This window comes from Ranitomeya imitator, chromosome 8 (genome assembly GCF_032444005.1).
Source record: "Ranitomeya imitator isolate aRanImi1 chromosome 8, aRanImi1.pri, whole genome shotgun sequence".
Lineage (NCBI taxonomy): Eukaryota > Metazoa > Chordata > Amphibia > Anura > Dendrobatidae > Ranitomeya > Ranitomeya imitator.
The window spans coordinates 53,943,953-53,962,714 of NC_091289.1; the positions used below are offsets into that span (position 1 = coordinate 53,943,953).

The window sequence follows — 18,762 nt, forward strand, 5'->3', positions numbered from 1 at the left end:
TTCATACAAGAAATCATTGTGCAAAGAATGCACAGACAAAATTATCAGCGAGGAACGGCCATCCCTGATAGAGGAGATTAAAACCTTAATCCAGCAGGAGATTAAAACATCTCTGGCCACTCTTTCCCAGCCTACACCATCTCCTAGTGCCCCTCCTGAGGCTAAGAAAAGGAAACTTAATCCACAGGAGGAAGAGCAGGAGGACTCTCAGGGAGAGACGTCGGACGAACCCCCAGAGGAGGGTGAATTATCCCTGGACTCTGAAACTGTCCAGCAAGAGAGATACTACTTCTCTTCATCTGATATAGAAGAACTCCTTACGGCTGTAAGGAAAACTATGGAGGTTGAGGAAGAGAAGACGGCACAGTCAGTGCAAGAAGAGATGTTTGGAGGACTTCGTTCTAGGAAGCGTCAGGTGTTTCCTATTCACCAAAACATCCGAGATTTAGTTCTGGACGAGTGGGAATCCCCAGAAAAGAAGCTGACTACTCCAGCGGAAATTAAAGACAGATTTCCTGTGGATGCCGAGACAGCGTCATGCTGGTCAGAAGTCCCAAAAGTGGACGTCCAGATTGCCAGAGTAGCCAAAAAGACCACGCTACCATTCGAGGATGCCTCCCAACTGAGAGACCCTCTGGAACGTAAGATGGACGGACTACTAAGGAAGTCGTGGGAAACGTCAGCATCTTTACTGAACATCAATTCAGTATCCACTTGCGTGGCTAGATCGATGCATCGCTGGCTGGGGCAGCTAGAGGAGCACTTGTCCTCAGGTACTCCGAGAGAAGATATTCTGGCCTCCTTGCCTATCTTCCAGAAAGCAACAGGCTTTTTAGCAGATGCTTCTGCAGAATCCGTGAGAGTGACGGCGAGATCATCCGCACTGTCAAACTCGGTAAGGCGTGCACTCTGGCTAAGATCCTGGTCTGGGGATATGACTTCCAAGATGAGGCTGTGTTCTATTCCCTTTAAAGGAAAGTATATGTTTGGACCAGCCTTGGATGACCTTTTGGAGAAGGCTTCAGACAAGAAAAAGACCTTACCAGAACCTAGAAACCCTAGGAAAAGACCCTTCCGCACTCAGCAGGAGCATACTCCTCAATACAGAGGAAAGGGTAAAACAGGTCGCTGGAGCTATCCGAAAGGAGGGAAAGACAGGAATCTTTTTCTTTCACAACCCCAAAACCAGAGAAAGCAATGACGCCGTCATAGTGGGGGGTCGGATTTCGAACTTCCTCCCAGTCTGGCAAGAGATCGGTGTGGATCAGTGGACCTTAAGATTGGTCAAAGAGGGGATGAAAATAGAGTTTACATCATATCCCCAAAAAAGAATGAAAACTACAACGTTATCAACACCGAAGCTACAGTCCACCCTGATAACTGGGATAGAAGATCTCTTAATCAACAAGGTGATCTCCACAGTCCCAAAAGACGAAAGAAACAAGGGCCATTATTCCAGCCTATTTCTGATAAGGAAACCAAACGGAACCCATCGGATGATAATCAATCTGAAACCGCTGAATCAATATGTAACCTACAGAAGATTCAGAATGGAGTCCGTCAGATCGACAGTACCCTTAATAGGGCAAGACTTCGTCATGGCAACCATCGACTTACAGGACGCATATTATCACGTCCCAGTCCATCCAACCTATCGGAAATTTCTAAGGTTTGCAGTCACCAGAGGAGAAGTTATAGACCACTTCCAGTTCAATGTCCTCCCATTCGGACTATCATCAGCTCCAAGGATCTTTACAAAGGTCATGTCCGAGGTCATGGCGTACATCAGAAGTCGACGGATATGCATAATCCCATACCTCGACGACCTCTTGGTAGTGGCTCCCACGGTTCCAATTCTACAGGAACATCTTCAAACAACAGTCCAGATCCTGTCATCTCTGGGTTGGGTGATAAACCCCAAAAAATCGGATATGGTTCCGTCCACAACGAAGATCTTTTTAGGGGTCTTATTAGACTCCCACAGACAAACATCTTTCTTGCCCGAACAAAAACGGTCCCTGCTTACATCAAGGATAAGAACATTGCGGGACAAGAAGAGAGTATCTCTAAGATGGGCCATGTCGGTTCTAGGTACCATGACATCTTGCATACAGATGGTGGCATGGGCTCAAGCCCACACCAGGATACTTCAGACTCATATTCTGTCAAGCTGGGACGGATCCCCAGGTTCTCTAGACAAAAAGATCCGGATACCACCGCATGTAAAGTCCTCATTAACATGGTGGCTACAAAAAGAGAACTTAATGAGAGGAGTTCCCTGGTTGCAGGTCCCAGCAGTGACCATAACAGTAGATGCCAGTGGAAAAGGTTGGGGAGCTACGGTAGACCAGCACATATTCCAGGGATTCTGGTCAGCCGAAATAACACAACAATCCTCGAATTACAAAGAGCTAAAAGCAGTAGAAGAAGTTCTCAAAGCGGCGGTAACTCTTGTACAAAATTCCCACTTAAAAATATACTCAGACAACATGACAACAGTTGCCCACCTTCGCCACCAGGGAAGTACAAGACACGAAGATCTAAAAAGAATATCAGCAAGAATATTTTCGTGGGCCGAAGAACATGTTCTCTCCATATCCGCCCTACACATAAAAGGGGAGATAAACGTACAAGCCGACTTCCTGAGCAGAACAGAGGTCCATCCAGGAGAATGGAGCCTAAACCCAGAAGTCTTTCAGATACTAGTCAAAAGATGGGGACAGCCAGAAGTGGACTTGTTCGCGAACAGTCAGAACGCAAAGGTAGACCAGTTCTTCTCGCTAGATCCGATGAATCCGGGGTTAGCTGTGGACGCATTGGTCCAGCCATGGACATTCTCGCTAGCATACGCGTTCCCGCCATTGCCGATCCTACCAAAAGTCCTGCAGAAAATAAGGGCAGAAAAACTCAAGGTGATCCTAGTGGCTCCACTTTGGCCCAAAAGAGGTTGGTTTGGGGCCCTCATCAGTCTAAAGATAGATGGGCCAATAGCACTTCCACCGGTCAAAGACCTTCTCTACCAGGGGCCAATACTGCATCCAGATCCCGAGAGGCTACACCTAAATGCCTGGCTTCTGAATTCTCAATTCTGAGAACTAGAGGACTATCAAAGAGAGTAATTGAAACATTACAAAAAAGTCGCAAAACGGTAACTAATTCTATTTACCAAAAGATCTGGAAGACGTTCATCACGTGGTGTGCTCCTGAGCAACCTAACCCAGATAAACCAAACCTAGCCAAGATCCTGGATTTTCTACAAGATGGGCTGGAGAAGGGTCTCAGACCCAGCACCCTCAAGGTACAAGTGGCAGCCTTGAGCTCTTATTTTGACCAGTCTTTAGCCAACCATAGATGGGTAAGAAGATTCATGACGGCGGCATCCCGCATATCTCCAAGACCCATAAATATAGTTCCATCCTGGGACCTGAATATAGTCCTGAAAGGACTTACACTGCCACCATTTGAACCCTTATCTTCCATAACCATGGATAAACTCGCTTGGAAAACCACCTTCCTGGTAGCTATAACAACAGCCAGAAGAGTGGGTGAACTACAAGCCCTATCAATCAACGAGCCCTACATGAAGATTCTTCAGGACAGGCTTATCCTACGATTAGACCCATCCTTTCTCCCAAAGGTCGTCTCCGATTTCCACAAATCGCAGGAGATAATTCTTCCATCATTCTATCAAGAACCAAAGAATGAGGAAGAGGAACATTTCCATACTTTGGATGTTCGAAGAATGGTACTCTATTATCTTCATGCATCAGAAAAGATTAGAAAAGATCAAAATCTGTTTATTCATCTTCTCGGCCAGAATAAGGGGAAGAAGACTTCCAGATCCACAATTGCAAATTGGATCAAAAGAGCAATCCTGGAGGCTTATCAAATTCAAGGCCTTCCACCACCAGGAAAGCTTACAGCCCATTCTACTAGCGCAACAGCTGTCTCCTGGGCCGAGAAAGCCAGTGCTTCCATCGAGCAAATATGCAGAGCGGCCACGTGGTCCTCGGTCCATACGTTCTCCAAACATTACAGGCTTGACCTGATGTCAAAAGAAGACTTAGCCTTCGGAGAAAAAGTCCTTAGTGCTGTAGTCCCTCCCTAAAAATTACTCTTGGGTACTGCTCCAGGTGTGCTGTCGTGGGGGGTTACTAGAGAAAATAGAATTATTCTTACCGTTAATTCGGTTTCTAGTAACCCACCACGACAGCAGGAGTAATCCCTCCCTTTGCTTAATATACGTTCTGAAAAGAATAAATATAATTTGAAGCATTCATTCTCCTGTGGTCCTTTATAATAACACTGAGGGGAGGATGAGGGAGGGGTTATTTAACCTCTTGTCATTTCCTGTCCCTATTAGGAAAGGGGTAACATCCTCCAGGTGTGCTGTCGTGGTGGGTTACTAGAAACCGAATTAACGGTAAGAATAATTCTATTTTTTGCTATCATATGCTGGGGCAGTAGTGTGCGAGTATCTGACACTAATAAGCTCAGCAAACTTATCAAGAAGGCAAGCGCGGCTGTTGGCCTCCATCTGGACTCTTTTGAGGAGGTATTGGAGGATAGGATTCAGAAGACGTGTAGGGCTATAATGAATAATACATATCCACTATACGAGCTGTTCTTGAAGCAGAAGAGCACATTCAGCAGCCATCTAATCCTACTAAGGTGCAAGAAGGAGAAATTCAGGAAATCGTTTGTACCTACTACTATGGGGATGTATAATAATTTCTTATGGGTGGTAGACAATAATGACTGATCGCTGGTGTACTAATCTCAATTAACAGTGACTTGTATACCTGAACCACCCACATTTTTGTTATGTAATGTTGGTATACATGTGGAAGATTTGTGTCCTAATATTTTTTGTACTGCTGTTTGTATTGCTGCTGTAATACCGTAATTTCCCCCGGGATCAATAAAGTGTATCGTATCAGTGATGGAATGAAGAAGCGTCTATTTGTGCCGTCTGGCCTGCAAAATCACAGGAATCTTACTGATATGTCCTGATATTTCCAATACTGGAAAAATCAGTAACCGGTGCTCCCCATGTTTAACATACGTGTGGCATGCATGTGCTGCAACAGTGTGACACTTACCGGCATGGGATAATGGGCAGCACGGTGGCTCAGTGGTTAGTACTGCAGCCTTGCATCACTGAGGTCCTGGGTTCAAATCCCACTAAGGACAACATCTGCAAGGAGTTTGTATGTTCTCCCCGTGTTTGCGTGGGTTTCCTCCAGGTATTCTGGTTTCTGCCCACATTCCAAAGACATACTGATAGGGATTCTAGATTGTGAGCCCCATCAGTGATGGTAATGTGTGCAAACTGTAAAGCGCCGCGGAATATGTTAGCACTATATAAAAATAAAGATTATTATTATTATAAAGCAGTACAGTTAGCGCTGAATGCTCATCATTTTCGCCTGGTCTTTCTCCTTTCACTGACCGTCTAAGTATCGCGCGTATAAAATAAATAATGAAATTTAAAAATGCCGTTATGTCACTCTTTATTTTTCTAACCAGCTGAGGTAACGACACCTGGGGGCTGGTGTTAATATTCTGGGAAGGGGCCAATGGCTATAAAGGTTCCCAATGTATTAATAACAGCTCAAAGGTGTTATCTTAACCTTTACTGGTTATTATAGGGGGACCCCCAAAAATGACCTGGGGGGGGTCCCCCTATATTTACTAACCAGCAAAGGCTAAAAAGATAGCTCCCAGACTAAGGACATCAGCCCTCAGCCTCCCCAGAAATGGCGCAATTCTGGCCCTTTGCTTTTCCCACTTGCCCTGCTGTGGTGGCAAGTAGGCTAATAGGTGTTAATGTCAGCTGTTTTAGCCCAGGGGTTAGTAAATGGAGAGGTATCTATCAGACAAACCCATTACTAACCCTATATTTAAATTTAATGAAGACACATACACAATCCATAATTCTCGTCTCCTACAATGATCGCCAACTCTGCTGCATCCAGATAGTGTGGTGAGTGGTGATTTGACTGGTCACCAATCCAGACGGAACCCACTAAGCTGGGTGTGAGAACGCGGCTGCCTGTGTCCGGCGGTGACGTGATTAAGGATACTGCCGGTCACAGGCAGCGGTTCACCAGCTTGGTTCAGTGTGTTCCAGCTGGCGTGGTGTGCTGTCGCATCACTGATGTCACCACTCACCACACTATCTGGATGTAGCTGACTTGGGGATCGTCGTGGGACATGAGAATTATGGATTATCGACGAAAATGAGGATTACGTTGTTGTTGTTTTATTATTTGGTTATTAAATGGATAGAAGAGGGTTGGGAAGTGTTTTTCAATTTCAGTTTTTTAATTATTTATGTTATACGCACGATACACATATGGCCGGTGCCGACTACACGTCTCATCAGTGTCGCCTGGTCTCGTTAATCACAGGGAGACCAGGCGACAATGATGAGAGCTGCATTCAGCGCTTGGGAACAGCTAACTACTGTTTTTTCCCAGGCGCCGGTACGAGTCGCACTGATGACACACGGATGGTATCCTTGTGTCATCGTGCACATGTGTGGGCCATATTGTGGACAGTGCTTTCGGCAAAAATTGGAAATGTCAATGGGTTTTGCACATGAACACACGGACCATGGAAACGCACTGACGTGCACAGACCTATCACCATCTGTCAGTGAACAAAAACCGTAGAAACCTAATCCTGTTAACAGGTGGATATTGGGTTATGCACATAACAGCTGGTCGCAGAGGTCACGACAGGGCCTGTGCGGGTGGGCGCCTGCTAACGCCAGCAGAAACTTCACCTGGATGTGCGTACTCGACAGTACACGCTGCCGGCCAATCAGAGGCCAGCATTGAACACCAGCGTGCACGTGACCGGGCACGCATGCAGTGATGTCATGCTCTCCTGTTGTTTGCATGCTGAAGTCAGCTGCCAGCTTCAGACGAGGACGTTGTGTGGCCGGGAAGCGGATGGAAGGTGTTTTTTTTATGTTTTTTTTTAAATCAGTACTACATGGTGGCCATGCTGCTACATGAATGACTATGGGCTGTGCATTATATTATATTGAGGACTATGGTCTGTGTGTTATATGAAGAATATGGGCTGTGTATTCTGTATGGAGGACTATAGGCTGTGCATTCTATTATATGAAGGATATGAGCTGTGTATTATACTGTATGGAGGATTATGGGCTGTGCATTATACTATATAGAATAATAAGCGCTGTGCATTATACTGTGTGGAGGACTATGTATGGACTGTGCATTATACTATATTGAGGACTATGTGGGGATTCATTACACTAAATATAGGACTATGGGGATTGCATTTTACTTCTTATATTGGGCCCCATGGCTTCTATATACGCCCCTGGTGAGTATAATGGTTTATTTTTTGCTATACATTAAAGAACAGCGGCAGAATGGGGGACATATGCCAGGATAGGGTCCAGGATAATATACAAGAATTATATATTTTATATTATCGGGATGGGGGAGAGGAGGGCCTGGTCCAAATCTTGCACTGGGGCCCATTGGGGTCTAGTTACGCCACTGGTTATGCAGTCTAAGACAATTCTGTCTCTTGGTCTTTGTCTCCAGGTATCTCAGTGTCGGGGTCTGTCTTGCTCTGTCACCTCTAAATCTTGAATATAATGGGCTGTTTCTTGTCTTCTCACCATCTTCCCAGTTCTGTGCTGTAGACCTTTACATCCTGAGACACTTTACGGTTACTGGTTCTGCACACACCTGTGAGCCAGATTCGTGTCCCCCAATCACATAAGCAAGAAAAGGATTTTATTTGTGATGGTCTGAGAATCTGATGTGTATGGGGCTAAGCCTCCAGCTCTCTTCTCACCCCATTGAATACTGTACATACGAACATTAGGCCGTCTGTAGCATCGCAAATGTTCGTGAGAATCTGAAGCAATGTTAATTGTAATTGTTTCCAAAATGTAGATAATTTTTACAAAACATGAATTTCTTTTTTTTTGTATGTAATGGGAGTTCTGTGCTATATATAATACTGTGTTTTCGCCCCCTCTGCCTTCCCTTTACAGGTGTCTTGTCCATGTGCTAAACTCTAGCACTGTAAAATACAGCAAAATTCGGCCAAATCATTCTCGCTTCCAGATGGATGTGTGCCGTCACGAAGTCCGATATGGTTGTCACCAAGAAGACGCCTGCAATTTTGCTCACAGCCATGTTGAGCTGTGTGTTTGGATGCTGCAAAGACAGTCAGGTACTAGTAGGAATAGTCGTTTTCCACTTTTCACAATCCCATATTTGTTGGAAAGCCCAGAGGGTGTCCTGCTGCGTGGACCCCGGCTGTGATTAATAGGAGAACATGACTTTCCCTCCAGTTCCCTGTAATTTCTCGTGATCTTTTGATGAATGAAGGTTTTGCTTGTTCACCGGGCAATAGGCCGCCTTTTTATACGGCAAGATTATTGTTAATAAAACATTCCTAGGAACAGTTGTTCGATAATGTTTCGGTGTGAATTCCCCTTTAGCTTTTGCTTACTACAAACCCACTTGGTATCACGTCGATGTGTAACCAGTTTGACATGATTTTATGTTTCAGAATTAAATATGATACATTTTTAAGTTTTCCAGTTATCTGATAAGGGCTGGACAGATTCCTTTCTACTCGGAGAACAAACGCCTTGTCTAACTTATGAGTCAAGTTGATGGCAAACCCGCAACAATATTTCTTCAGTCATTTCAAAAGTTATCCAGAAAATAACTGTGGAATCCCGCAGGCCTCTATTTTATGGGCCAGATAGGCCTTATCAAGATGGCCGTTCCAACACCTTTGTTCTTATGTCCAGCTTTGCCATATTTATTGAAAAAATGTCTGACAAAAGCTTCTGAAGTCTCTGTACATTTATTTGTCACGGACACCAAATCTACTATATAATTGTCTAAGGGTCACTTCCGTCTTTCTGTCGGATATTCATTGGTCGCGGCCTCTGTCTGTCATGGAATCCAAGTCGCTGATTGGTCTCGCCAGCTGCCTGTCATGGCTGCCGCGACCAATCAGCGACGGCCACAGTCCGATTAGTCCCTCCCTACTCCCCTGCAGTCAGTGCCCGGCGCCTGCTCCACACTCCCCGCAGTCACCGCTCACACAGGGTTAATGCCAGCGGTAACGTACCGCGTTATGCCACGGGTAACTCACTCCGTTACCGCCGCTATTAACCCTGTGTGACCAAGTTTTTACTATTGATGCTGCCTATGCAGCGTCAATAGTAAAAAGATCTAATGTTAAAAATAATAATAATAAAAAAAAATCATTATATACTCACCTTTCGCGACGCTCCGGTGACCGCTCCATGCAAGCGGCAGGTTCCGGTGCTAAGGATGATATGCGACAAGGACATGCCATGACGTCACGGTCATGTGACTGCAACGTCATCACACCCTGGGACCGGAAGCTGCCGCGTGCACCACGCACAGGCACCAGAACTACAAGGGGTCCTCGGATCGGAAGGTGAGTATGTTTATTTTTTATTTTTTAACCTGTGACATACGTGGCTGGGCAATATACTACATGGCTCTGTGCTGTATACTACGTCACTGGGCAATATACTACGTAGCTCTGTGCTGTATACTACGTCACTGGGCAATATACTACGTGGCTGGGCAATATACTACGTGGGCTATGCAATATACTACGTGACTGGGCAATATACTACGTCACTGGGCAATATACTACGTGGCTGGGCAATATACTACGTGGCTGGGCAATATACTACGTGGACTATGCAATATACTACATGGGCTATGCAATATACTACGTGGCTGTGCAATATACTACGTGGCTGTGCAATATACTACGTGGGCTATGCAATATACTACGTGGGCTATGCAATATACTACGTGACTGGGCAATATACTACGTGACTGGGCAATATACTACGTGGCTGGGCAATATACTACGTGGACTATGCAATATACTACGTGGCTGTGCATATTCTAGAACAGAGGTCCCCAACTCCAGTCCTCAAGGCCCACCAACAGGTCATGTTTTCAGGATTTCCTTTGCATTGCACAGGTGATGCAATTATTACCTGGGCAAGACTAAGGAAATCCTGAAAACATGACATGTTGGTGGGCCTTGAGGACTGGAGTTGGGGACCCCTGTTCTAGAATACCCAATGCGTTAGAATTGGGCCACCATCTAGTTAATCATATCAGCATATTCAAATTACGGAAAACATAATTCCTGGGAGGGTTCATTTAACCTACCGTATATACTCGAGTATAAGCCGAGATTTTCAGCCCATTTTTTTGGGCTGAAAGTCCCCCTCTCGGCTTATACTCGAGTCATATACCCGGGTGTCGGCAGGGGAGGGGTAGCGGGGGCTGTGTAGTTATACTTACCTGCTGCGGCGCGGTCCCTGCAGTCCCTGGCTTCTCCGGCGCTGCAGATTCTTCCTGTACTGAGCGGTCACATGGCACCGCTCATTACAGAAATGAATAGGCGGCTCCGCCCCCATAGGGGAGGAGCCGCATATCCATTGCTGTAAATGATCGGTGCCATGTGACCGCTCAATTACAGGAAGAAGCTGCAGCGCCGGAGAAGCCAGGGACTGCAGGGACCACACCAGGAGCAGGTATGGGGAGCGCAGCGCTGCGCGATATTTACCTGCTCCTCGTTCCGGTGCGGCTCCGTCTGCAGCGTCCTCTAGCAGTGACACTCAGGTTAGAGGGCGCTGTGACGTAGTCAGTGCGCGCCCTCTGCTGAGCGTCAGTGCTGGAGACGGAGCCGCAGAGGAGCAGGTAATTATTGAAAGCGCCGGCGTCCTGAGAAGAGAGGTGAGTATGTGATTTTTTTTTTTTATTGCAGCCGCATTCTATATGGCACAGCATTATAAGGAGCATCTATGGGGCCATAATCAAAGGTACAGAGCATATATGGCACAGCATTATAAGGAGCATCTATGGGGCCATAATCAAAGGTGCAGAGCATATATGGCACAGCATTATAAGGAGCATCTATGGGGCCATAATCAAAGGTGCAGAGCATATATGGCACAGCATTATAATGAGCATCTATGGGGCCATAATCAAAGGTGCAGAGCATATATGGCACAGCATTATAAGGAGCACCTATGGGGCCATAATCAAAGGTGCAGAGCATATATGGCACAGCATTATAAGGAGCATCTATGGGGCCATAATCAAAGGTGCAGAGCATATATGGCACAGCATTATAAGGAACACCTATGGGGCCATAATCAAAGGTGCAGAGCATATATGGCACAGCATTATAAGGGGCACCTATGGGGCCATAATCAAAGGTGCAGAGCATATATGGCACAGCATTATAAGGAGCATCTATGGGGCCATAATCAACGGTGCAGAGCATTCTATATAGCACAGTTGTATATGGAGCATCTATGGGGCAATAATGAACGGTATGGAGCATCTATTTTTATTTTTGAAATTCATCGGTAGCTGCTGCATTTTCTACCCTAGGCTTATACTCGAGTCAATAAGTTTTCCCAGTTTTTTGTGGCAAAATTAGGGGGGTCGGCTTATACTCGGGTCGGCTTATACTCGGGTCGGCTTATACTCGAGTATATACGGTAATTTGAGTGTGTGACAGCGGCTGTTATATGCGCCCTTGGTTGGGCAACAGGGCTATAATCATGAATATACATGTTGATTTAGGCTTTTGTAGCCTTACAAGCCTCTGAGTATTGTTGGCTAATGCATCGCCCAAGCTCAGACAGTCCTTCTATTTGGAATATTTTAGCAGACAGTAATGGCTTAATCCCCATGACACTGTCCTAGTTCCTGCTGTTCTGTTGTAAACCGGACTTTCTCGCAGGTAGACCTCTTAGAATTTTCTATGAGCAAAGACGACTCCCTTCTATTTAACATAAGTTCCATATATAAAGTTTTAACACCTCCCTGAGTACTGGCACATAGACCTTTCAGCTCTTTAACTATGCAACACACTTTGCAGCCACACTTAAAATGAGTTCCTTGCTTCCCTATGATAATAAATCCATGGCGCTAATGATTTTTCATAGCTTTTACATTGGAAAATGTCAAACATGACGTTTTCAAGTACCATACAGACACCTGAATGCTCGGCCTTACGGACTGACATTTTTCTGTGTATTGGAATACACCTTTTTTCAAAAAATGTGGCAGAAGGATTGGAGGGAGCTCAATTCCTAAAGACAACTTTCGATGTTTTCTTTTTCTTTCTTTTTTTTTTTTTTTACACCAAAAGGGGCGTTATTTACCATTGTAGAGGAATAATGTAGCGTGCTAATAAATCACCAAGTATTTGATATTTGTAGGCGGCCGTTACTTGCAAAAGCATCATATCTAGATTTGCAGTTCTTCACACGCACTTTAATCAAAACTAAAATCAATTTTCTCTTCGAAAAGGATGGGTGTTACACTGTGACTGTTCATGATGGGGAAAGGGGCCCCGAACCGTCTGTAGGTCTGGGGCCCTAACTATCCTTGCCGCTAAAGGTGAGGAAGTTTGGGCAACCAGCCTTACTGTTCTCCTGTTATTCCCCAAGTTGTCCTCTGACCTTTTCCCCAGGAGGCCTGGAACAGAAATGCCAGTGTATCAACTCATAAGACAGGCAAGAATAACAAAAAACAGCAAATGTACAAAACACTCACCAAATGTAGAGAGGTGTATAGGGAAGGATAGGAATGTACCAACCAAAAAGGAATAGGACAATGAGGAAAGCACACACCCAAAAACAGCACACAACGATCTCCAATTCAGCACACCATCTCTAAGGAGCTAGGAAGCAAAGCTTTCACTGGCAAGATAGAGAAGGTTTGGCCAGGTTTTATAGGGAAAGGTAATGATCAGATCAGAAGCAGCTGAAATGGAGCTGCATGTTTCTGACCAGCAGAAAAAGGGTCATTAACCTCTTCAGCACCAAAGGAAACCAAATTCGTGTAATATGGGACAGGCACACAGGCTAAATGGAAGACCTGCGATTCACAACACATAGAGATCTTCTTACCCCAGATCTCCCAGGTGGACGTGACACACTCGTGACAGCGGGACACAGACTTTGTTGGAAACGGAAGAATTTAAAACTTCTTTAAATCAATGGAGAAAGTTTATTCTTCTCAATCCTTGTATACGTTTTCCTTCGACTTATCCTGTGCTTGTAGATGTTTTCTTTTATTTTGGCACAAATGCACTGGGCAGCAGAAGGGAAAGGGCTTATGTGGTCTTGGTTAATCTTAAATTAAAATTGAAAATTGGCCACTTCATTGTTATCTGCTATATCCCGCAAAGTACCAGTGTCCGAATCATTTGATGTTGTCAATTATCTGACCAAATAAAATAAGAAAGAAAAAAAAAAAAAAGAATTGAAGGACTGTTGTCTAATACAGAATTTCAGAAATGTGATGATTTTTTTATAACCATCTTATATAATATGTTGTGACTTTCAAATGTTGCCCTGAACCAAAAATGTTAGGTGCAATATTGAAGACAGGATTATTTTGCATAAATGAAGGAACGGCAGTTGTAATCAGCCCCTCTGTCTTTTGCTTCAGTCTATCGAGGCCATGTGGATTACTGCTGTCATCAGTTATGGATTTGTAACGATGTCGCACAATATTTTATTAGTTTGTTTTATTTGCGTGAGCCAAAGTCATACAAGAAAGGATAGTGAATAGCAAGCCATAAAATAGGACTTGATAGAAAGTTTACATGACAATACAAAAATCCTTTTTTGAGCTTTTGGTGAGTTTTTGATGATGCAGATGTTCTCAAATAGGTTACTTGGATTCTTTATGAAAATATTTAGTGCAAAAAACTCAGTGCGGGAACGCAACCTTAAAAATTAATTAAAAACTAAAAATTTGACCTCTGATAGTTACCGTAATGTTGCTGTGTTTTTTTGTCTTGTTTTTTTTTTATATTTAATGCAGTTTTTTTTTTTTTTTTTTTTTTGAGCTAACACCAAGTTTTTATAGATTTTATTTCCAGAATTGCATTGTAATTAACTTTGTGGATATTTTATAATTTTTAACCTGTTTTTCAGGTGTTGCCCAGGAAGAAATTGTGTTGGAATCTGAGCGCATGTGGAAAATAGTGGAACCTAAATCAAAGGTAAGTTGTCAAAACTATAATAAACAGTGAAAGGCTTCTCGATATCATATTTTCTTTAAATTGATAGATGGTCACATACATATATACGTACATGTTGTATTTCTTTGCTACCACGACCACATGAAATATGCTTTCGCCAAGAAATTATTTTGTACCTACCTGCAGCCAATGCCAATTAAGACAAGCGGGATTGGCATCACTAATGCTAGTTTGGATATGCGCAGCACATTGATGAAGCCGGGGAGCGTACACCCGGAAGGCAGATCATCATGTTAACCCCTTTCTGACATTAGACGTACTATCCCGTCGAGGTGGGGTGGGCCCGTATGACCAACGTGATAGTACATCATATGCGATCGGGCCGGGTGTCAGCTGACTATTGCAGCTGACATCCGGCACTATGTGCCAGGAGCGGTCACGGACCGCCCCTGGCACTTTAACCCCCGGCACACTGCGATCAAACATGATCGCAGTGTTGCGGCGATATAGGGAAGCATCGCACAAAGAGGGTGCTTCCCTGAGACCCCTAGAAGCAACGTGATATGATCGCGTTGCTGCGAGGGTCTCTTACCTCCTTCTCCCTGCAGCAGACCCGGATCCAAAATGGCCGCAGGGCTGCATCCGGGTCCTGCAGGGATGTGGCTTACCAGCGCCTGCTCAGAGCAAGCGCTGGTAAGCCTGCAGGAGTGCACGTCAGATCGCTGATCTGACACAGTGCACAGCAAAGTGTCAGATCAGCGATATTACAGTACACCATGATGTCCCCACCGGGGCAATGTTAAAGTGTAAAAAAAAAAAAATATTCAATATGTGTAAAAAAAAAAAAAAAATCCTAAAAATAAATATATATATATATATTGTTCCTATAAATACATTTCTTTATCTAAATAAAAGTACACATATTTAGTATCGCCGCGTCCGTAATGACCCAACCTATAAAACTGTCCCACTAGTTAACCCCTTCAGTGAACACCGTAAAAAAAGAGGCAAAAAACAACGCTTTATTATCATACCGCCAAACAAAAAGTGGAAAAACACACCATCAAAAAGATGGATATAAATAACCATGGTACCGCTGAAAACGTCATCTTATCCCGCAAAAAATGAGCCGCCATACAGCATCATGAAAAAAAAAAAAAGAAAAAAGTTATAGTCCTCAGAATAAAGTGATGCAAAAATAATTATTTTTTCTATAAAATAGTTTTTATCGTATAAAAGCGCCAAAACCTAAAAAAAAATATGTAAATGAGGTATCGCTGTAATCATACTGATCCTAAGAATAAAACTGCTTTATCCATTTTTTTTATCAGATAATTTTTATTAAACAGCAAGGATAATACAAGTATATTACATTCCTGTTCTTATTAAACATGTATAGATTTTTAAGAACATATAACCCCAACCCAAACTCCAACCCCACCTCCCTTCCCACCATTAGAGACCTGTAGTGAGCTGCCACAATTTATAGCATCGTGCAAAAATGAAGATGACGTTCCAATAACCCTCCCAGGGGACCCCAAGGCCCAAACGGTCAGATAAAGCCCCTTAATTTGAGTCAATCCATGGATTCCATAACCTGTGGTAGAGGTCCATCTTATTTCTCTTAAAGTAAATGCTTTTTTCCAAGGCAAGAATATGGTCCACTTGTACCAGAAAGTCTCTTATCGTTGGTGGTTCCTCCCTTATCGAGAACTTTGCAATTCGCTTCCGTGCAATAAATAATAATCTAGCAATAGCTATTTTGTACATATTATCAGTTACAATCTCTTCTACGTAACCTAGAATACACACCAAAGGATCTCGTGGTATAGTACAGTTATATATCATTTCGACTCTAGCACCACAATCCAAAAGGAGGATAACCTGGGACATTGCCACATTATATGGAGAATACCCGCCTCAGACTGCGAACACCTAGGGCACTCTGAATTGGGTCTCAGTCCAGCTTTGAATAACATCTCCGGAGTTCTATAGGCCCTATGAATAACAAATAATTGTGACAACCTCCCAGGCTCACTCATAGAGATCTTGGGTACATATTCCAATATTGAGACCCATCGATCATTATCAATCACCCCCAGTTCATTTTCCCATTTTATTCTGGCTCTGATAAGGTGCCCCTCTAGGAAGGAGTAAAGAAGATATTCATATACACCCGAAATCGCCCCCTTCATGCCACCACCCATAAGAATAAAGTCCAACAGAAGATCTACTATAGGTTCTCTTTTGCACTGTGCCAGAAATGCGTGGGAGATACGGCTATATTGATATATCTCAGAACTTGGCAATTGGAATTCCTCCTGCTGTACCTCAAAGTTCTTGATTTTACCCTGGTTCATAAGTTGCCCCATCCGAGAAATACCTGCCTCTTTCCAAATATGAAATCCTGACATCTGTCTGAACTCTTGTAAATATCTATTATTCCAGATAGGTGAAAATCTAGTAAGAGCATTCACACCCCTAATATCTTTTACTTTATTCCAAACCTTATAAATAAGTCTTAATAATACAAAATGTGGAACCCCTCTCCCGGAAGTGTCCACCCTCCAGACCCTCATCCAGTATCTTCGGCCCAATCAGTGTCTTCAGACAGCAGGATATCTGCGCCCTCCCAGACTCCTCTCCCCATCCCCTAAAATGTTGACACTGTGACGCTAAGAAGTATAGCCAAGGATTAGGGAGTGCCAAAACACCCTCCATCTTAGGCCTTTGCAGGGTTTCTTGTTTAAATCTTGGGCTCTTTCCTCCCCCAAATCAATTCACCAAACAAGGATCTAATCCCCCGAAATCCATTCTGCGGTATCCAAATGGGAGAATTATGTAGCACATAAAGAGGTTGAGGCATCACTATCATCTTTATAAAATTCACCCTGCCAACTACCGACAGATGTAATTTTTTCCATGCCTGGATTTTAGTACGTATTCTCCGCAAAAGAGGCCCCAAGTTCAGTTCTTCAAAGCAGGTCAAAGGGAGAGCAATCTGAATCCCCAAATATTTCAGTTTATTCACTACACTCAACTTCGTAGAAGTATTCATACCTACACTACCTCCATTGTCCCCATCTATCAACATCATATGAGATTTATCCCAATTAATCCTTAGGCCAGAATACCCCCCAAATTCCTCAATTATAGCTTCCGCCTTGCACAAGGTCCCCCCCGAATCCTCCAAGAAAAGCAAAATGTCATCGGCGTACAGAGCTACTTTATCTTCTGCCTCCCCGTACATAAAACCTCTCACCTCCTGAGAGCCTCTTATTTTGGCAGCAAGCGGCTCCACTGCCAGAGCAAAAAGCAGCGGGGACAGCGGACAACCCTGTCTGGTGCCCCTGGACAAAGAAAAACACTCCGAGAGGACATTATTGACTCTAATTCTTGCCACTGGAGAGGAGTACAGCAGCCGCACCCATGAGATAAATTTAGGCCCAAACTCTAACCGTTCCAGCACCAACCACAAGTAGTTCCACTCCACACAATCAAAGGCCTTATGGGCATCCTAGGATACCACTACTCTCTTGCCAGCATTATCAGAGGGAATTTGCATATTTAAGTACAGCCTTCTCAGATTGAATGCCGTTGGTTTATTGGGCATAAAGCCTGACTGGTCTGGGTGAACTAGTTTATCAATCACCCGGGTCAGCCTGTTTGCCAAGGCCTTTGCCAAAATCTTTATGTCCGCTGTTAGAAGTGAAATTGGTCTATAAGACTCTGGCAACTGTAAGTCCTTGTCAGCTTTAGGGATAACCACAACAATGGCCTCTCTCATCGACGAAGGCAGCTCCCACCTCTCCAGCAATCTATTATACACCCCTTCCAGTTTAGTCAAAAAAGTATCCTTTAGGGTCCTGTAGACCTCAGCCGGAATACCATCCGCCCCCGGAGCCCTGCCCCCAGCAACACCTGCCAAGGCCACCTTCAATTCTTCCTCACCAATCGGTTCGTCCAACCACTCACAGTCCTCTCTAGGCAAATCAATCCCCTCCAAATACCTAATCATTTCCTCTTTCCCTTTCTCTGCCCTAGCAGTATACAATTAACTATAAAATTTCCTAAAAACTTCCAATATATACTCCCCCGGGTGACCACAGTTCCCTCCTCGTTTTTTATTGAGTAGACATGTGAGGACTCCCGCTGCGCGGAAGCTACTACCGAGAGTAAATGCCCCACCTTTTCCCCTTCTGAATAGAATGTTTCTTTTTGAAATGCCCTCATCCTGTCTGCTTTTCGCATATATAGTTGATTGACCTCTACCTGAGCTCATACGACTTTGAGACTCCCTTGTGCATTGGGTACTCAGTGCCACCTCCGCTGCCTTCAACTCCTCCAAGACGGCCTTATCCTGTAGTCTAGTCTTGGTCTTATGTCTTGAGATGTCCCGAAATAGGATTCCTCTTGAATACGCCTTCATGGTATCCCATACTACGTGGCATTCTGCACTACCTTCGTTAATCATAAAAAAAAACTCCTCAATCTCTGCCCCCACCTTTTCCATGTCCAAGAGCTGTAATTTTCCACCCAGACCCCCTCCCCCCGATCCAGCCTGATCCACCAACTTCAGGGACACCTGTATTGGGCTATGATCCGATAAAGTCCTGGGTCTGTATTCCACCCCATGTATTAGTTTGTTCATCCCGTCATTCCCCAGGGCAACATCGATTC

The 18,762-nt window shown here is 44.2% G+C and overlaps 1 protein-coding gene across 3 annotated transcripts in view; it reads left to right on the forward strand.

The window, feature by feature from the left end:
• Positions 1-18,762, forward strand: part of LOC138647711 (uncharacterized) — a 121,431-nt gene that overhangs the window by 66,801 nt on the left and 35,868 nt on the right. For all 3 annotated transcript variants that reach the window (XM_069736932.1, XM_069736933.1, XM_069736934.1), the window contains exons 16-17: positions 8,048-8,229; positions 14,036-14,103. In XM_069736932.1, coding sequence (XP_069593033.1) covers positions 8,048-8,229; positions 14,036-14,103 — 250 coding nt within the window. The remainder of the gene's footprint in view (positions 1-8,047; positions 8,230-14,035; positions 14,104-18,762) is intronic.